At 40.9% G+C, this 22,261-nt stretch overlaps 1 protein-coding gene across 2 annotated transcripts in view; it reads left to right on the forward strand.

Annotated features, from left to right (window-relative positions):
- The window catches only part of RHOBTB1 (Rho related BTB domain containing 1), a 202,713-nt gene that overhangs the window by 174,779 nt on the left and 5,673 nt on the right, over window positions 1-22,261 (forward strand). For both annotated transcript variants that reach the window (XM_069240919.1, XM_069240920.1), the window contains 3 exons: window positions 9,847-9,997; window positions 16,513-16,601; window positions 18,247-18,352. In XM_069240919.1, coding sequence (XP_069097020.1) covers window positions 9,847-9,997; window positions 16,513-16,601; window positions 18,247-18,352 — 346 coding nt within the window. The remainder of the gene's footprint in view (window positions 1-9,846; window positions 9,998-16,512; window positions 16,602-18,246; window positions 18,353-22,261) is intronic.

The following is a 22,261-nucleotide window of genomic DNA, read 5'->3' on the forward strand; positions in this document are numbered from 1 at the left end:
GAACTTTAATACAAAACATAGAACCAGTCAGGTCAGCTCTGTCTGCCATTGATTGTGGCTTAGCCACAGCCACATATGACTTTTCAGTCTGCTCCTGCAAGTTTTATTTTTTATTTAAAATGTAATTCAGTTTTTCTATTTCAGAGAAGGAATTGCCAGCTGACATATCCTTCCAGTGCCATTGATAAAAAAACATTAATTATCATCATGACAGTAGGGTATCTACTGATTTGATGGTTACCGAAAATAAGGTATCAGGATTAGAAAGTGTGTGATTCTTTATTTAAGACTGTTTAAATACAGTTTCATTAACAAACATACCTCTGTCTCCCCCTCCTACTTGTCTCCAAAGCTAAAAAATTATATTGCAGACCACTCAGATTGTAGTATGTGAGGCTAATTACGTAAACACTTCTAAACAGCCATTATCTCACCTCGTTTCATGATGGTTTCCAATACATAGTAGTAGTTTAAACAAATGCTTATAAGTCAGCATCTTCATGCCTGCTTTCTTTTCCTTTGTTCTTCAATAGGTCAAATATGTAAACATATGTATGCCAGGATGAGAGCAGGGTAGTCAGAGATCTCTCACCATTAAGGTGTGAACTAAATAATGAGGAAAGAAAATGTTTTATTGAGAAACATTGGCTCCCAAAACTTATGTCTATTCTGCTAAAAATAATTGTATGTTTGGTGTGTTAGTTCAATGTGGCTAAATGGAAGCAAGCCAAGACTGCATCTTCCAAATTGCCTTAAAATAGAAAATACATGCCAAAGAATAGCATCACTGTATGCTGTCATCTTGGAGTCAAGTGGCAGCCCTAAGGGGTGATACTTGAATAACAACATTACCCACAAGCGTTTTTCATTGTTGCAGAGAAACGCTGTCCACTTGAATGCAGAGTAATGTAAGTATGTGAATTTATACTGGATTTAAAGTAAATCAATAGCTTTATCATTGACCGAGCCATTATTCAAACACTGAATCAAAAAATAATTGTGTTTTTGGTGTTTGTTTGTTATTTACTTATTTATAACATACCATATTTAGTTTGGTGTTTTTAGACATAATTAAAGGCATATTATTTCAGATGACGAATCAACGATAGAACATTCAGGGCCCCTAATAAGACAGATGTTTTAAGCAAGATCAAAATATTTGCCTGAAACCTATATTGCTTGTTTGTTTAGACGTAAGTGCTCTGCACCTTCAAAAATAAGAAATAGAAAATGTTGCATTGAACCTTAGTATTAAGAAGGGAATTGGTCTTCATCAACTTTTAGCTCTCAGGAGAGTCAACAATTATGGGAAAGTAGAAGCCTCTGTGTCTTTACTAAGATCTTGATTTTCTTTTACACTGCCATATTAGCAAATCACAATTTTATATCAAGATTGAAAGCTCCCATTATGTGCAGATTAAGAATGTTTGCTCAGTGTACTGAGATACATGTGCAATTTGTTTATAATTTTGTGGCTGTAGAAATATTAGACCAATCTGCTAAGTGTGAAATGTTTTAAATCATTCTCCTGACACAGGCGCTTTAGCAGCCATTTCACTACTTGATGAAGGTGCACCAAACACTCTCACATCAATGCCAGCTTCTTTCATCACATTTCTCATCCCTTATACACTCGTGCCCACTACCACATGCTTAAAAGGCTTCGTGCAAAAAGTAAAAGCGGATGTACACAACAGGGTCTGACGTGACATGTATTCCTCTCATGTTCCATAAAGCATCTCACAGCAAACACCTTGGGTGGTTCTCTAAATATAGGTTATTCAATAACCATAAATGAAGTTTATTGGTTCTTATACTTTAATTAAAAATCACTCTTTGTGGTGGAAAAAATATTAGACAGCTCTATTGCTCTTACATCTGAAATCCTTCTTAAAGATACTAAAATAAGTAGTATGTCTAAATCTGTACTATCTAGCCAACTTGTTAAAACATGAAGGACCACATTCACATCTGATACAGCAGAGTTTTTAGCTCTATGCTATCTTTTAATATGTATATAGTTTATCAATTTACAAACTAAGGGGGTGATTCTAACTTCGGCGGGCGGCGGAGGCCGCCCGCCGAAGTTCCCCCACCAAAATACCGCTCCGCGGTCGAAAGACCGCTGAGGGTATTTTGGGATTTGCCCTGGGCTGGCGGGCGGCCGCCAAAAGGCCGCCTGCCAGCCCAGGGCAAATCAACCTTCCCACGAGGACGCCGGCTCAGAATTGAGCCGGCGTAGTGGGAAGGTGCGACGGGTGCAGTGGCACCCGTCGCGTATTTCAGTGTCTGCATAGCAGACACTGAAATACTTTGTGGGGCCCTCTTACGGGGGCCCCTGCAGTGCCCATGCCATTGGCATTGGCATGGGCACTGCAGGGGCCCCCAGGGGCCCCGCGGCACCCCCTACCGCCATCCTGTTCCTGGCGGGAGTCCCGCCAGGAACAGGATGGCGGTAGGGGGTGTCAGAATCCCCATGGCGGCGGAGCGATTCTCAAGGGCAGCGGGAAACCGGCGGGAGACCGCCGGTTTCCCGCATCTGACCGCGGCCGAACCGCCGCAGTCAGAATGCCCTGCGGGGCACCGCCGGTCTGTCGGCGGTGCTCCCGCCGACCCTGGCCTCGGCGGTCTCAGACCGCCGGGGTCAGAATGACCCCCTAAATGTTGTTTACCTGCAGCAACTCTATTTACTAATGAATTGCTTAATGAAATAGCAGATCTGTAAGTATTTGATCACTGTTAGATAACTCAAAACTTTATTGAACAGCTCAGCCTAAAATTTGCAACATGCACTACAGAGACTTCCACGGAATTGAAACCCTGTTCAATACACCAAGGAGACCAAGCTTTCCAAACCTATGAATACCTTTTCCTACTCCAAGGTACACATGCTTGTTTGACCAGTTCTGAAGCTCCTCTCAAAAGCCCATTGATTCTTCATGGACCCCTGAAGCAGTCCAGGCCGTCAAATGTTTCTAAATGCTTCAAAGGTATCTCCTTGTTTTGTGACATAATAACAAAGTCGTCTAGACAGATAATTAACCACACTCCATGCTGCCTTAAATATGCCACTACAGGTCTCAACAATATTGTAAAGTGCCATGGTATGGGTGACAGTTCAAAAGGCAAGCAGACAAATTTCCACCATCTGCTTTGCCAACTAAACACTAATAAGGTCATATATTTGTGAATTAGGACTGTAAAATACAAAAGGCGGTCTTTGAGTTCCAAACAAATCTCCCAGCTGTTGGGCTTAAGGGAGATACCCTCCATCTTGAAATTACGATAAAATACCCACTGGTTCAGTTCTCATAAATATATCATCAGTTTCAACCCTTAATTCTGGACTCCTTTCCTTTTTCTTACCAAAAACAAAATCCTTTTAAAGCCTGCCTGGCGTTTTCAATTTTTTCTGTGTCTTCCATCTGAAGCATCTCTGGAATCTCTGTTTTTTAAAACATTGTCCTCAACTTTGTCCTCTACTGTGCTATTCCTTTTTTCTACCTCCTCTTCCTCTCTTGGAATAGAAATGAGATGTTGGCTGGGAACCCCTAGTCATTCCTCTGCTTCTAAAGAGCAGTTGTATTGAGGAGAAATATTGAGATCAGAAGTGTACCCTGTGGCAAAGCAACCTCTCCCTCTCCTGGTCCTTTCAAAAACACCAAATCTGAAAACCTTTAACAGGGCAGTTTTTAGTTTGTCTATATTCATACAAGTAGCCATTTATTATTCCCAATTCTTTGAGAAATCTTTCACCAAACAAACGTCCTTCAATCTTTAGCTCCTTCCTCTGTGAGAGCTGTAGCGTCCTCCCCAGCATGGGTACTAGTCAATGAATACACCACACATGGAGCTATGTATTACACGTCTTTATTCATCTGTGTGTAACCGCAAACTCAACATGCTAAACCTGCATTCACTTCACCATGTTTTAACACCCAGGTCATCATCTATGGACCTTTTCAGAAGCCAAAAGGGTTCAGTCATTCACACTCACAGAACACTAGAAGAGCCATGTGCATTAACTTAGGATCTCATCTCATGATAATAGATTTACTTCTTTATGTCAAAATCACAGCATTTACATTACCCAGCAAACAAACACAACTCTTGCTCCAACCACTTAAACAGTGTAAATCAACATTGATCCCCTTAGGAATTGTATCTTTGGTCATGTCAAATATTCAAGCAACTGGTCCAACCACATCCAACTTCTTATCTTGACAAAGTTTCAATGACTTCTCAAGGCATTTTTCCAACTCGAGCTTCCTTAGGATGTAAATCTGGAGCAAAGCATAACTAGCCAGTTACTATCGGCCTTGAGCACTCTGACCCAAATACAATTCTTCCCTCTAACTCCGAAACTTGCTCATTTTTGCATATAAATATTTTGAAACGTGCCCCATAGGCAAGCATTCTTGTCATCATGGGTTCCTCCAGGTTTTAATTTATCAACACATTGAGGATCCCTCAACACCCCCTTACTATTCTCATCAATCAAATATGAATCTCCATACAGATCTGCATCAAAATCATAGGTGACCCGTAGGGATTTCATCAGACTCTGTCTGGGTATCTTTTTTTAAATAGATATCTAATCTTACAGAATGTGACTGAAAGCATCAACCTTTTTCACCTTGCAGACAGATGCTTGAAAATTACTAATGTCCCATTGCAGAAAATGCTCTCTGCCTTTTCCTTTATTTGTAGTATTTTCTTAGAAGAGCCCGAACTACTGAATTTATTGTAATTAACTCTTTAGATTAATTCATGTGTGCTTTCTTACTGGTTTTCCTCATTAATAAGGCCCCCACTCTGAATCTGATAATTAAGTATATTGTTCCTCTTCTGACTACGTTAAGGGAACACTCTTTTTATTACTTTTGCTTCAAATGGCTTTGACAGAAAAGCTGCCCTCTCAACTTTGAAGAAAAGTTTACACATATCTGAATCAATCATGCGTCTTAATTCTTCTCTAATATAGTAGCTCTGATAGATTTAAATGAATCAATCATAACTACACTTTTATTATCCCTCATTTGTATAAAATATAATTATGACTAAAAGATGTATAAATCTTCCAGAAATCTCTTCAAATATCCAAATAAATTGTTTTACTTAGAGTGTCTGTTTATTTTGTAATCTATATTTAGTGGTTCTATAAAATCTAATCTTTGTTTAATATATGTAAAAACCACACTAGCTAAAAGCGCTGCTCCAGTGATGAAACTAGTTCTCCTTTTTACGTCTACCAGGTCTGGCCATACAGTGTTAGCACAGGGATCGTGGCTAAATTGTTTGAGAGATGTCTCAAAAAACTCCCACCAATACCTTTTAAGAGTCTAATGCACCTGCTCTCAAGACCTGGCACCTATTCTTTCAAGCCTAACTGCCCATTCACAAGGCAATTTCAAATATTTTGTGACTAACTCACTCGAACCACACTATTGACATGGCTGTGTATAGAGACATGGGTAGCTTGCTTTCCACACAATACAGTGCATCAGGCCTGCTCATGTCTGCTGGCACCTTGTGCGCTAATCACAAGAAACCGTTCATTCTGATTGGCCCAACGGGTTCATGTATTCTTCACAAAAAAATTAATAAAGTCCCTGAATCTAATCTACCAACAGTGCTATATACAAAGGCTTACTGTTTAAAACCGATTTTTCACATAAATAGCCTTAGAAAGAGAAAAACAGTTCCATCACTACATCATTACTTATTGTTTTAAATAACTCTTTCACACCCTAATTGTTTATCTCATGTAATATTTCGATATTATTAAGTGGTAAATGAACAAGCAATTTATCTCATCGGAAAACAGCATCAAAAGAGACGGCATTCTTGATGCTGTGAATTGTATTGTGTTGGCTGTAAAGTTGCTATTGTAATGTGTTGCTTATGTGGAAGGCATTAAAGGAGACTGCACATAATCAGAGCCTCCTGTCTTTACATAACATCCTTGGAATGTTGAGCCCATCTTTACAAGCTGAAGTTCTATGGATGTTCGTATTGCTTAGTCTATTATAAAAGGAAAACAAGTGACAGAAATCCTGTCTGCGGTGGCCACAATGCACAAACAACGTACACTAACGGATAGAAATTGTTGAACATAACCTTTCCAGTGAAGACTTCTTCCTTTTAGACTCGTGTTCTTTCTGTCTTTAATTCAGTGTCACAATTAAGTAATAATCAATGTTATTGCTTGTGGTAAACGGTACTGTCTTTTCTTGATGACATAATTGTAGAAAACGCCTCAACACAAACTTTCCAGCTGATGTGCTCAGAGAAAGGCATGTGATTTGAGTATTTTAACCGAGTTAGGCATGAACGGAATAGTGCCTCCAAGGACAGCTTGGACATGAATCCTCTCCCTGCACATTGTACACCCAAAAAGCAAGACCCCAAACATGGCCCTCGTACAGTATAGCCAAATCAAAAAGTAAACAACACAGTGTAATAAGTGGCGCCTGCAAAGGTCATTTGCACATCGAACAATATTTATTGTTTACTCAAATGGTTGATGGGAATGAAGAGTGAGAATCCCAAATTGATAAAGTGATCTGCCTCATTACAAATGCCTAGATTTCACACTGGAATGCAAAGCTGGAATACATTATGGGAATGCAGACGGAATTTCCTGCTAGTTTTGCAGATCTGACAGCCAGACATCTCCAGTGATAGTGTAAAGATCTGGGTAGTTAGATTTGGGAGTGGGTCTGTTGGGGCAAGAGTGTCCCTTGCCTGGTATGCAGATACGTTCCTCTGCCCTGCTAATCTAAGCTTGAGAACAGAGGCAGAGATCATACCCTATCTTAATGCAGGGGACCTGTTTTGTAGCCTCAAGGGGCGCACCAAGTGTATCCTCATAATGGACAGAGGACTACTCGCCCTGTCCTGTGCATATGCACAAAAGCAATGTCCACAAGCTGTATCACTTTAAAATAGTGCAATAAATCATGTGATATATTCAATAAATAACAAAATATTTAAACTACAGACAGTGCCCCATGCAGATCAAATGAACAAGAGAATTGTATGTGAAGTTCTGTCAGAATGAATTGATAAATAATATAAATTGAAGTTCAGAAGAGGAGCTCTGTGTGAAAATGAACAAACAGTACCAGTAATGAAACAATACAAAGCCCGGTATGTGATCAGTAAGAAGAAAACGAGGATAGACTTTGCAAACAAAATTGCGGAACGTACAGTTAAAAATGTCCATAAAGTTCATACTCTGATAGTCTGCACTTTGCATTCATCTGTAGTTGGTTCATCTTTGTTGCTGTAGACATCAATGGCGTATCAACCCAAAAGTAAATTAATGGGTCATCATAAGGATGTCTTGAGAGTTTGATGATCACAGGAGGCATCTATGAAACTTGAAAACTTAAAAGAAATAACCGTTAGGCCTAATTATTCTGAATAACCATAGAAGGAAGATATGATAAAAAGGGACGGATACCTTGTACTCTAGTTCCCGGTATTCTAAAAGGAGTTTTAACTGTACCAGTGAGTTAAGAATTCCCTAGTTTCCCTTCTGCTGGATTTGAAGTCTGAGTTCCTGAAGTAAGGTTTTCAAAAAGTTACAATTGGTTCCTAGGAAAGAATGCCACATACAAAGCCACCACGGACAGCGCCCCACTTTCACTCATTGCCCCTTGAACAAAAGTTCAACCCTCTGTTTAGGTTTGTTGAACCCATCTGATCGTTAAAAGTAGGATTCACCATTGATAAATTCACTTTTTAACCGCATAAGGTGTTTTGTAAGATCACTCTGCTTTTGGCTATTATGCGATGTCAACCGTCAGTCAGTGAACCTAAGGCTTACCTTGAATCAGATTCCTGTGCAGTTGTCCACTCTCACACAATGTTTAACGTAGAAGGTAACTTGGTATATTAATGTGAGTAATCCTAGCTTTTATTGAGGAATATGCTTCCAAAGACCAGGAAAGGCTGCTTAGGCAGGGCTGGTTCTGAGGATTGCTGAGGGATTTACATTAATACAGAGAAGGAGAATATTTTAGTCTTCAGTTTCTATATTGTTAAAAGAACCCAGAAATATATCTGAAACCCCTTTCCTTTGATTTTGTTCTGCATCTCTTATTGCAGAGTCTTTTTTAACTGACCTACAAGACTAATTTTTGGCACCTCGTGAAAGCAAAGACTGCTTACATAAGTTCACATAACACTTTCTGAGATTTGTTAGGTGGTCTGTGGGGTAACTCGACATGCTTTCTCTACACAGTACATTCTGGGTTCAAGTTCAGGGATAGGGCTTAACATAGGCTGGCAGTATCGATAATATGTCTAGAAGCAATATGGAGCTTTGAAAAATCTCTTCCTTATCAGTCTCAGCTTGTTAATTTATCTGCAACACCCGAGAACAGAAGGGAGGCAATCGTTATTAAATCAGATGAAAGCTGTAAATGTTTTGGCACCCTTTAATCCATCTGGGCGTCGTTGGTTGTCGTGGCCCTCCCTCTGTCTCTGACATTTTAATTGCCTGGGAAATAATTAGCAGAGTTCAAAACTGAGATCATGTGGCACATGGAGGACCTTGAGTTAGGGATAACGATGCACTGGACGAGCGTGTGCAATTCCTAGAAATGCCTCTTTTAAAACGGCTCACTTTGTTTGTGGATCTCCTATAAAAGCAGCAAAATGAGATAAGATATGTTAGTATATTTCTTCAAAATCTTCACTTGCATAGAGAAAAAAGGGCTATAGACTTGTATGAAGGGCAAGAATACATATTTCACTGAAAAACTTTTTGCAGGTCTCCTTTACAAAAGCTAAAATCTTAGTTAAACACTGAACTCTCATACAACATTTTATGACAACAGTGTTTGTACTAACTATACACGTGTTAGGAAACAAAAAGTTTAAACACTTTCTAAGAGTTTCAAAACAAATAAATACAAAGGTTCTCAAGAAGACAGATTTAGTTGGACGTGCTGTTTTAACTGCCTTCCATTTTAGTGAACACAAAAAATCAAAGTAGGAAAATGCCATCTAAACTAGGAGTTTCATGGAATAGTTGGAAGGCTGCTGGGTTTGTGAAGGCAAGTTTTTTCCATGACCATGGTACGGGTAAGAGTGTTAGCATGCATGCCTCAAAAATGTTTCTAATTAGCAGTAATTGCTTATTATGAGTGGTTTACGTCTTTTTGTCAAAGAAAACAAAAAACATCTTCACAAGATGCATGTCGAATGCAACCATACCACCATATAGAAAACTATTTTGTAATCATTGTTTTTTATGTTAATCTCTTTGGTTTTTGGAGGATGTCTTTGTCTGTTCATTTTGTTTTGCTTCTTTTTCATTACCTTACTTGTAGCTCTTGGCTTTTGCTTTATTTCTGTGGGCATAGGATGGACAACAGGGGAATATGGCCCTTCTTTGAGGTCTGGCTCCATGAATGTTGATTGAATGAAATACCAGGGTAACATAAATTATATCTTGCATCATTCGACTTCTACTAACTTCACAAGGTCAACTTCTTTCTTTGACTTTTAGCCCTTCCTCAGCCTTCTGTTTGGACCTGATTTGCTAGAGGTCAGGCTACGAGTAGTGACAACAGAAATTAAACAATGCTCTAACAGCTACTTTCTGCTCCTGTCACTGTCATCATGATCCCAGATGCCAGGTGCAGCATGGGCTATATAATGGTTAAAATAGAGTAATCGAGGGGTAGCAGCTGGCACCTATGATTTAAACTGTTTGGCGTTCATGTCTGGCCATTAGTTGAAAAACATTGTTCTATGTAATGATTTTGTCAATGCTTTCCCTATTACACTGGTGCATGTTTCTAATTTACAATGTTTATTTCATTTTTATAGGTTGTCCTCCCTACCACCAGCAAGTCCTCAATGCAGGCAGTACTGGATTATTTATATACCAGGCAGCTATCACCAAACATACATCTGGACCCTCTTGAGCTAATTGCTTTAGCTAACAGAATATGCCTTCCACACCTCGTTGCCCTCACAGGTAAATGTGCTATCTGATGAATAAAAAAGAATACAAAGTTTGCCCTGTATCTTTCAAGTAATTTGTGTTTTTTTCCACAAGTTCTTTAGCTAGACCATCCTTGCTCAGGTACTGTGCTGTCATGGAGTTAGTAATGCCATAAATGCAGATAGAATCGTTTTCTCCGTATTATTTTCTTACTCTTCAGTCCTCCTTCTCCAACACACAATTCGCTCTTTAACAAATACAATCTTTACTTCTCCACAAATGGTTATCACCAGCCTAAAAAGGTAAACAACCTAATACTAATTACAGCAGTTTCTAACTCCACCAGGTTCCTATGTATCATGACTGTATTCTGTCTTGACAAGCAAACATATTGTTGGTAGAGTGCAGTGAACATACCACGTACCATGACAATTTCATTTTCCAAATCAAATATAAGAAAGGCTATAATTTGTATCAAGTAGAGTCACCCAGAAGTCGATGCTACGAAAGAGGCACAGACTAATTAGAGAGTATTAACATCCTTCTGACAGGATTTGGACTAGTTATTACTCCAAACATCCTTCAAGCTCGAAGGCCAATTAACAGGACACTCCGTGTAAAACATAAATGTTAATCCACGCAATAATTAAATTAATTTCCTTCCTAATCAGCACCTAGAATAAAAACCCAAACAATGCAGGCCTTTGTTACTATTCATTTTAAAACATTGGGATACTGAAAATTCAATTGAACCTAAGTAATGGCTCAGGGACAAATATGGTTGATACAGACCTTCTACTCCAAAATGTCAATGTTTGCCTTTCTGTTTCTCCCTTTTTAATTTAGAACATTCTACCCTCGCTTGGTGAAATGTTTTAATAGTTTTGTGGACCTTCTGCTTCAGGAAATGAGTCTTTAAAGGACCTCTTTCTCATTATGCGCATTTGGCAGGGGGCTAATATGCTATATTAGTACTATTGATCTGTTTATAACTTTCAAAGCAACATGTCTTGTCCTACAACAATTCACTTTGCAAGCCCTTTACCACAATCGTTTTGTGTTATCCTAAAAATAATATGAAGAAGAATGCAATCAAATAGTTTTCAAACAGAAATTACAACCTCCTTATTTTCTATCATATAAACAGAAATTACAACCTCCTTATTTTCTATCATATGCCGATGTGGCTTTTGTTTTCCATGCTAGACATCCATCTACTTTAGCGGTTACCAAATCTTTGAGTAGACATTTTTCACCTGTCCTATTTTATACTTCTGCTGTCAGAGCAACATGTCAACGAAAGTTTTATGCTGACGTGACTGGCGACTAAAACATTTCTTATGAGTGAGATGTCTTAATTTTGAAATAAAATAATATTTTTGTTCATGGAACATTAGTTGACGTTTTATCCATTGAGTTGTATAATATAATGCATACAACGAAGTATCCTTGTTTATTACCGAGTGGTAGCTTAGGATGCTTTTTTTGATATACTGTATTGTTTTACGGAAGATTGAGAGCTTGGTTTTGGACGAACAATGCATTGGTTCTCTGTGGCAAATTTTGGTGACCTGGGTGGCTGTTTCTAAAATGAGCTTGTGTCTAATTTAGAACATCCATCACATAAATGAGTTTTTGCTCCACAAGGTTATCTGAACCACCGCCGACATCAGAACTATACTGGACAATGGCGAAACCACGGCTCTCATCCTCCTGGACCTCTCGGCCGCGTTCGACACTGTCTGCCACCACACCCTACGCCCACGCCTCAGCAATGCAAGAATCCGCAACAGAGCCCAGGACTGGGTCACCTCTTATCTCACCAGCAGAAACCAGAGAGTCCGCCTTCCCCCATTCCGCTCAGAGGCCACCGAAATCATTTGCTTCGTACTCCAGGGTTCGTCCCTCAGCCCAACCCTCTTCAACATCTACATGGCCCCACTCGCTAACATCGCCCGATCCCACAACCTCAACATAATCTCATATGCCGACGACACCCCGCTGATCCCCTCCCTCACCAAGGACTCCACCAAGACCTAGCTCCATGAAGTAATGAAGGCCATTGCCGAATGGATGAAGAGCAGCTGCCTCAAACTCAATCCCGACAAGACGGAAGTCCTCATCTTCGGCTCCACCCCCTCTGCATGGGATGACTCCTGGTGGCCTGCCACTCTCAGAGCCGCTCCGACTCCCACCGACCACGCACGCAACCTAGGATTCATCTTGGACTCCTCATTATCCATGACCCAGCAAGTCAACGCCATCTCCTCCTTCTGCTTCAACACCCTCCGCATACTCCGAAAGATCTCCAAATGGATACCCACCGAAACCAGAAAAACAGTCACCCAAGCCCTCATAAGCAGCAAACTGGACTATGACAATGCCCTTGCACAGGAACCACGACCAAACTCCAGAAGAGGCTGCAACGTATGCAGAACGCCTCTGCACGCCTCATCCTGGACATCCCCCACCACTGCCACATCACAGACCACCCGAGAAACCTGCTCTGGCTCCCAGTCAACAAGAGAATCACATTCAAACACCTCACCCACGCTCACAAAGAACTGCACAACACCAGACCAGAATACCTCAACATACGGTTCTCCTTCTACACCCCAACCCGACATCTCCTCTCCGCCGACCTCACCCTGGCAACCATCCCACGCGTCTGCAGAACTACAACTGGCGGTAGATATGTTTGCACCTCGCCGCCAAAACGTGGAACACTCTTCCCCACCCACCTGCGCCAGACCAAACACCACCTTACCTTCATTCATGTTTAAGCATTAGCAGCACCTCCCCCCCTCCTCAGCAACTTGAGACCCTCACAGGTGAGTAACGCACTTTACAGGTTCCTGTTTGATGGATTGATTGAACCAGGAAATGCAGTTTATATTACGCTCTCTGTTCCATTTGCTGCCAGTGAAATTGTTTTATAATCTGCACAGCTGATTTCACAATGGCTTAGGCCTATTGTGATTCTAGTGGCTTGGATTTCTACAGCCTGAACATAATTTATCAGTTTTTAAGGTGGAGTGTAGTTTTTTTCTTACGCAGGCTGTAATTAGTCCCTTCTCAACCCTGTAGTGTGTGGAGGGCCACAATAAGAGTTTATTTCTATTACCTGCAACACAGCAATCTTTGTGGTTGCTACTTTAATGTAGCTGGTCAGGACCATGCATGACTCACATTGGATGCTATGATTTCAAAATAAAAATAGGGAAGATAGAAGAATGGATAATTGACCACGATATCCTTAGCCCCCTCCAAGCCGGTTTCCGAAAGAAGATTTCCACCACTGATCAAGCCCTCAGATTCCTATTATTATATTGGAAAACAGTGTTCATTGATAAAGGCAGCCTTTATGTAGCTTTCGTGGACCTCAAATCTGCCTTTGACCTAGTACCTCGCAACAAACTGTGGGTCACTCTCTCTCGGATGGGAATCCCGGAACACATCCTTGCCATTTTGATACGACTCCACGAGGACAACTACGCACAAGTCAGGTGGGGCAACAAGGGCCAACTTACCGATAGAATCCACGTCTCTAGGGGTGTGCGGCAAGGTTGCGTACTTGCCCCGACCCTCTTTTCCCTGTACATCAACGAAATTGTCCCCTCCCTCCTCAGACTGCGGGCTGACGCACCTTCACTTGGCACACAAAAAATCCCAGTCTTACTCTTTGCCGATGACACTCTTTTGATATCTAAGACCCCTAGTGGTCTAAGGAAACTCCTTGCGTGCTTCGAGCATTTCTGTTCATCCCAGGGACTCGAAATCAACGCAACGAAAACCAAACTAATGACCCTTAATCCCCACAGATCCTTCAAAGGGAAATTTACTTTAGAGGGCTCCTCAATCGAGAAGGTGGGCATTTTCAGCTACCTGGGCATAACACTCACTGACAACATGTCCTGGAAGCCACACATAGGAAAACAAGCCCTTAAATTAAGAGAAACAACTGGGGCTCTACTAAAAAATTTCCACCTCTCACACACAAAACCAATTCGCCCAGCATTACAGTTATACGAAGCCCAGGCAGTTTCCTCAGCGCTCTACGGGGCTGAACTTTGGGGTTATACCAAAACCCAAGACCTAACCATCGCTGAAAACAACTTCTTAAGAAACCTTGTGTCCCTTCCGCTAAGCACCCCACTGTTCCCTCTTTTCAAGGACCTCGGCATCAAACGCATTGGTCACAAAGCCCGCCTGCGACCTCTGCTGTACTGGCGGCGTCTCTGGACCACTCCGGAACTTGACATCTTCACCGAAGCTCTACAGGTCATCCTAAAAGCCGACCACCTGCACAGAATCCCCTGGTTACGATCCATCAAGGATTTACTTCACTCTATCGGGCTCGATGATCTCTGGAACTCACCAGCCGCGTCAGTCTTTCCCTCGAAAAGCGAACTAAAGAAACTTTACTGGCAAATGGCCAACAACGAAGACACTCGGGCTGCACTCCACACTACATTATCTTGTGACTTTGCCAACCTAAAAGAGTCATGCAAGTACAAATCTTTTTGGGACCTAATCACGGTCCCAAGGGAAAGGAAACTGTACTTCCAGCTCCGCATTGGAACACTCCCATTAAGTCTTTTCACCAGCAGCTGGTCACGCAACGAATCCACCGCATGCCCTGCTTGCAAAGCCCCCGTCGAGAATCTCCCTCACCTCCTTTTTGCATGCCCCGCGTATACTGCCCCCCATAGGAAATGGCTGGCCCCGGCATGCAGACTACTGGGAGCACGCTGCTCTGCGCTAGCTCTGCGAATCCTTAGATCAGACACCAGGCCAACGCTAGTGATCGCTATCGCCAAATTCCTCGGAGCTAGTTGGCTTATTAGAGGGAAAACTCTCCTGGACAAAGACTACAAATAAGACTGTCCCAACATCCTGCACAGTGCATTTCATTTCATCTAATTTTATTCCATTTTATTCTATCTCATTTTTATTCCATTTTAATTTTTATTTATGTTTTACTCCCTTTTATCACCATATTTACCTGCAATTTTATTTTATTACGTGCATTTACTTGTATTTATTACTGCTCGCGCTTTTTTGGCTCTTGTAGCCGCAATAAAGCTTCTTCGAATTGAATTGAAAATAAAAATAAGTATGGGGAGCCAAATGCATAAAGCATTTTACAGTTCCAAACACTCTGTTTGTAACCTCAAAAAATACTTTTTTGTACTAATCTCATTAAAGGAGTCAGTAAACTTCTAGTGACTCCTAAAAGCGGATTGGGAGCATATAAAGATTCTGTATTTGTAAGGGGCATGTTGTAGGAGAATGCAGTTTGGTAAGGAAAAGGCAGTGGTTTAGGGGACACTACCAAATCTTAAACTTTTAACTCAGCACAGATTCCTTTAAAGAAAACAGCTGAAATTTAAAGAAGTTAGATTTTGTTGAGTTGGGTTGTTACCAATTATTTTTCTCCATGAAACTTGACATTCCATGGGCAGATGTAGGAAAAAGTATGGAAAGCAGTGGGGATTAAAATAACAGGGCACTTGACCCCTTGCCTCTGCCAAGGAGTGAAAAGACCGCATTACGTTAAGAGACCACATAGCAAGGAGCTTCAGACAAATATTCCACAGGAGAAGAGAGGGGCCATGAGGCAAAGAAACTGCGGAGCACAGAAACCTGCCTCCTACGTGGATGCATTATGCCAAGTATGCAAGGATAAATGGGCAAATCCAAGTTAACTGAATGCACTGCAGTGTTTCCATGCCCGATGAGGGCAAAAGGATATTGACCCAAACATCCAAGGTTTCCTTAAGAGAAAGACACTGAAAAAAAAGAACAGTAGAGCATACCTACAGCCCCCCCGTGACATAAGGAGGTGGAACCTAGGCAAAAGCACTACTTGAGAGACTTGTCTGAGAAGGGAGACAGAACAAACATGAGTCTTCTTATAGGTTGGTCCACTTGTGTGAGTTATGCTAAAAAAGGTAGGATATCTAGGTACTAGTCTCTGGGAGTAGGTCTCCCTCATAGATAAGGACTGTGAAGAGGAAGAGGGACATAGTGGTAAATGGAAATAATGGTAAAAGTTGCAATTTCAATAAAGGTGGAATAAGATATGTCTTTCTCACATATTAAATACAACCTGGGAACTGATTCCCAAAGACATTTTGGTGCAGATGAAGAAGTGCCACAGGAGAACTACTTCATCTCCTTAGAAAAGCCTTTATGAAATATCCAGTATGCTGTTAATAAAGGTGCTGTGAACACAACGTCTTTTCAGATTTTACTAAATTTGTATGGATACTCGCTCAAAAGTCTATTTTATCACTTTTAGATGTTTTGGGGTCAATACTCAAAGGCAGTACTTGAAGTAGTACCGCAGGACTACTACTTCACCCAGCCATAAATGCCTTTATGAATTGTCCCTCTGTGTTTAGTATAAATCATGTTTGCTAGATTAGTTCGTGGGTCCTACCAAGTAGATAATGAAATGTTACCACAAGAAGTCGACCTTTTCACCCCAAAATGTTGCAGGGTGCTAACTGTTCTTTTTTCATTATGTTTTATTTGTTTACTAGAACAACATGCGGTGCAGGAACTGACCAAAGCTTCAATGAACGGTGTGGATATAGATGGTGAGGTGCTTATGTATTTGGAATTAGCTCAGGTGAGTAGGAAAAAATATATATTTGTACGTGTGTTTGTATATGTGTCTATATATATATATATATATATATATATATATATATATATATATATATATAGTTATATATATATATATATACACACTCACACACAAACACATTAAATGTTACTTAAATGAGTATCACTTCACCTGCGTGCTATCTATTGTAGTTTAGAGTCATATACCTGTAAGAGATCAAGGAAACGAGCAAGAACGGATTCTTCCCAATTTACCTTTACTCTTTGCAGCTGCAGGTCTGCAAACGTCAACGCATAACTTGGAAGCATCTATTTATTCAGTCATATTATTGAAGATCAAGCAAAACTAAATCTGCAAGCCTGCCTGGGTAAACTTTAGAGTGCTGCGTAGCAGGCTGAGTGATCAAGAATGTAGGGGAGATGGATATCGGAAGAGAGCTGCTTTGAAAGAATAAAAATATCAGCGGCATGTTTTCATAATACATGTATAACGAAGAGCATTAAAGGTCAAATTACTTTTTTTGCACCACTGCTTATCAATTATAAACCTACGTTTACACATACCAACCAGTGCAAAAATTGATTCCACTTGTTACATGGTGAAAAGCGTAAAATTTCACAGCACCAGGGCAGAATTGTTTGGTGTCCAACTGCTACCTAGCCAATCAGGATTTATGATATATCTGATTAGGTGAATTATTCCCATAGGAAACTGCCTGGCCAACGTTTAGTTTACCTAATTTGGCGAAAGTAAATCATTACCTCCAAAGTGCTACTAAAAGGCTTTACAGTAAGGACAAAATAAAAAATAATGGAATGCTTACCATCTCCAGGTCCTTGTCCAAATCATCCAAGTTTTAGATGTGCCTAGATAAATGTACCCAGACGGATTCTCACTTCTTTCGTATTGGTGCATATGATGAAATATTATTGACAATCATACCTTTCGTGCTAAAATCACATTTTTGCTAACTGTAATTACTATTGTTTTTTAGAAGAAAAAAAATGGAGAAATGTATTTTTTCAAAATTGTATTACAGTTTTCTAGAGTTGGCTTGTTGGTATAAACAATGTCCATACTATAGCGAATTTAATAATTTCAAGAGGTGAGAGGCAAGCACTGCTTAAGTAGTGGAGCTGGTGGGCACAAGCACTCATGTTTTTGGTGGAACCCAACAACTCATTTTTCATTATCAGGCTCAGACTCAGAGCAAGAGGGAGGAAACACGTAAAAAGGAGGAGGAAGCAAAAGATAGGGATGAAAAACCTGCAATATTGAAATGAGAAAACAGAAAGTGTAGGTTGGTGGAGGAAGGAGGCACGAGGTGAATTCAGAAGTAGGCAGCCTTAGTATTCCCCAACTCTGTAATTTCATAGCAGCGGCGGAGGGCTTCTGAAGAAAGCTTTTGGCCTCTGCTCTCGTGGTTTATACCTAGATTAATCACTGGATGCAAGGCATAATGCCTTTAGTACAACGATTGTGTATATTTTAATTAAGCTAAGTTAATGTTCTGTACTATTAAAAACTTTATATTTATCTCTTTATATTAATGGTAAAATAATTGCTGAAATGGTGGGTTTTAAAAATAATTTGTAAACAGATTTTTTACAGTGGACTGCAACCAACAGGAATTTATTTGTATTTTCAGTTCCACAATGCTCATCAGCTAGCAGCTTGGTGTTTGCACCACATTTGCACGAATTATAACAGTGTGTGCTCCAAAATGCGCAAGGAAATTAAATCAAAATCTGCAGGTAGGTGTGGTTGCTTATCAATCTTGAATCATCTCATTATGCCATCGTACCTTCAATCTCTACAAAATGATCAATATTAAATCTGGGCTGCCTAACTGAATACAGTACACAATAAATAATGCGTGTCTCACTTGGTAGGTGCATTCGGCATGTAACTGTTTTTCTCCATTTCTCCTTTCTTCATTGGAATGTTTTGTTATATTTTAACCCTAGAAATAATGAAACTCCTTCCTCTACAGCAGTGGTAGCATTAAGGCATTTTGGGTAGGAATGCTGTGCATGTGTTTGTTAATGCAGCTGTATATAAAGAACTCACAGTAGATGAAAGGACGTTGCCATGGTTAACCAGAACCCTTATTAAGAGAGGTGCACAAGTAGCATCCTTCCTTTAACGCAAAAGTGGTAACTTCAGGAGAAAACTATTGTGGTTTTCAGAAGGTGAAGTATTGGGTCTGAGTTGTGAAGTATAGTCAACATTCAATAAAGCTTTTTTTTTTTAAAGAAGTTAGAGTGCTGTCTATACACTTGAAGACAAGTAGGCTTGAACCCTGGTGCCTATGCAGTGTTCCCCGAACTCATGTGCACCGTTGTAGGTAGTAACCAGAAACAGGAGGTGACTCCAATTTCAACTGCTAAAGCATCCTTGCCAATGCTTTACATGAAGTGCCATTTCTGTGGTTTTCCTGCAAATCGATAAAATATCACTTCACCTGATTTTGACCTCAGTAGGCATGTAAGGGTTTGCCACTTGAGAGAAAGTGGATTATTAGTTGAAGTGTATGGTAGTCCTCCTCAAGTGATAATGGCACCGTTCCTTAATGGGTCCAGTTAGGTTTCAGTATTATAAACCTGAGCTCAACCTTTGGTAGCTGATAAAAGGTAGAAAACACAACACAATCAAAATCCCACTCTAGTTTACAAAAACAGAGATAATTTTAATGAGCAAATAGGCTAAAAAACAATACAAATCGGTTGTAGCAAAATGTTTCATATTTTTATAAGTTTCCAGATCCAAAAAGCACACACTACCAACCACAGGCAACTAGTTTCTCTAGACCAAATCAAAGTCAGAATTTAAGGCTAACCATGATAGAGCACTGGTTGGATACAGGGACCAGGTTCAGATTGGTGGAAAGTTTCTAGCTCCAAAAAGCACAAAGCACTAATCGCACTATACCAAGTCAAAGTCAAACGTTAAGGCTGACCATGATAGAGCACTGGTTGGATTCAGGGATAATATTCAGGCTGGTGGAAATTTTACTTTCTGACTTAAGGCTTGAGTCATAGTTTGACGGATGGGTCAAACTATGACTCAACACACATGATGATATCCCATCCGCACATGATGATATCCCATCCGCAGTATTAGGATCTCAATAGGCTGTAATTGGATCGTAATACAACAGATGTGATATCTGTCCCCTTCCGCCAATCTCTAAATCGGGCCCTTAGTCTTCTTTTTAGAGAAAATCTGTGCCAACTGGATCCAAAGATGAGCTTGTCAATGTTAGCCAGCTGATGAGCAGGATCTCTCGGTAGGAGCCTTCGGTCCTGGGGGAAGTTTGAGGCTTACAACATCAAAGGCTGATTAGCTCCAGGAATGTGTCATCAGCAATAGGGTGACAGGATGCTGCTTGGCATTGGTCCAGGGGAAGTCCTCTACGTTCTGACTTAGAAATGTTTGTGGAAGTAAGGATACTCTCACTGGGGCAAACCAGCAGATTCAGTCTAACCGACAGTTCGAAGTCTGCAGCTCAGTGTTGGTCCAGGGGTAACTTTTGCTTCTTTTAGCAAAAATTCTTGAAGACGTTTCTACATAACAGCTTTTAGGGTTAGGCAGGAGGAGTATACTCTGACACATATCCAAGGTACCCTTGGAAATTAGGGACACCACATGGTGGTCAGGACTCACTCCAGGGGAAGCCACCAGTATGGTTCAGGGCAGGTCCAGTTGGAACTGGTCAACTGAGATCTTCAGGAAGGTGGGCCTCTTGCAGCTTTTGTGTCCTTGTAGCTTAACCCCAGCTGACCCCTAGAGTCCACATCTCAGTCCTGGGGACAAGTCAAACCCATTGCGTCTCTCTCATCAGCAGGTGTAATTCTTCCGTCTTCCACAGGTTCAGAGGGGTTCTGAAGAAGGTACTCTGGAGTGTCACATTTATGCCTGGCACTAACTTGTGGGTGGAGAACATTCCCTGGCCAATGGGGAAAAGCTCTGTTGGCAGCCATACACAGTTTAACATTACTTCGTGAGGTGTTTGACCTTGAGCAATCCCACAGTGCCCCCCTCTTGGAACATCCAACATGGAAGAATCTTCCTTTCTTTGGTCAGAGCTTAGGACACACCCCTGAGGTGTGCCTAGGGAAATGAGGAAGTCCCTCTGCAAAACTAGTTCTGGGACAGGTCCTCACCTCCACTTGGAGTTGAGCCACTCTGGTTACTCGGACAATGGCGGGGACAGGCCTAAGTGTGAGCTACATCTGCCTGTGACAGGCCCCTTTGAAGCTTGTGAAGTTAGTGGCCACATCCCCAAGGCCATCACGTCTGGAGGAGGTCACACCTCCTCCAAGCCTAGGCCCTTTTGTTCCCTTTCCTGAGAGACATTAACACCACCCAGCAGGCCACCAGGTGACAGTTGGGGATTATCTCTGAAAGAGCTACTTGAAGCTTTTAGGCAGGTAAATGTTAACTTCTGAAAAGTGGCATTTTCAAAATAGCAATTCAGAATCAGACTTTAACCATCAGAATGGATTTTATATTCCTATTACTTCGAGTCCTTGAATCATGGTTCAAGCTATTGCCATCTAAAGGTATACACTATAAGGCAGTGGTTCCCAACCTGTGGTCTGGAGACGCCTGGGGGGTCCACAAAGCCTCCTCAGGGAGTCCGCGACTGCTTAGAAAAGTAAATAATATTAACAGATTAGGTCCCCAGCTTTCAGTAATGACTCAGTGGAGAGTCCTCGGATTGGAATTATGGTTCAGTGGGGGTCCCAGGGTTTCAGTAATGATAAAGTGTGGGTCCACAGAAGTCAGAAGGTTGAGAACCACTGCTATAAGGTGTTATAATGGAACCAAGTGCTTCTCTATGAGAGGATCAGTCCTGCTACAGTGAAAAATGACTTTGGAGATTTGTCACTGCCAGTACATGTAAAAACTGCACACATATCCTACTTCTAAATACCATGCATGCTGCCCTATGGGCATATAGGGACTACTTCAGGGGTGACTTTTAAGCACTTAAAAGGCTGGTTTAGGCCTGGTATAGGGTTTATTTTGCAATGCCCGATTTGAAATTTTAAAACTGCACACTCAGACTGCAGGGACAGAGCGGAAGACATGCTTTGCATTGATGCTGTAATGGTGGCACAGTAGGTGCTGCAGTCCACTGGTGATATATGTGAAAGGACAACCCAACATGCCCTTGAAGGCCTGGTAAACACAAAAAGAGTGCCAATAAGGGACTTATTGAAAACATATCATCCAAAATACTTTCAAATGTAATTAATGATGTCATACACTTAACATTAAGGCAATGCATATCAAATCAAGCAAACAAGTAGCTGAAAACAAATTAAGAACAAAGGTGTGCAGACGAATGAATCCAATAAATGTAATCCAGAAATACCATTTTACATTCATCAGGTAACAGAAAAACAACTCTGTGCTACATAGATGTGGTTCACAGCTTTATGCAATGTTCCAAAGGTTTTGTCCAAATGTCCATGTGATAGTTACCCACTCAAGTACAGGGTCAATCAAAAATAGCCGGACAAGAATGTTCAGATATTCCATAATTGAAAATTGAGATGGGTTATCGTTGACGTTTCGGTCAAGGTTGCGTATGTCACACGGACCATCCTTAGGACTGAAAATTCAGAATGAGACTCGTGGTCCCCCTTGCTTAA

This window comes from Pleurodeles waltl, chromosome 6, assembly GCF_031143425.1.
Source record: "Pleurodeles waltl isolate 20211129_DDA chromosome 6, aPleWal1.hap1.20221129, whole genome shotgun sequence".
In the NCBI taxonomy this organism is placed as follows: Eukaryota; Metazoa; Chordata; class Amphibia; order Caudata; family Salamandridae; genus Pleurodeles; species Pleurodeles waltl.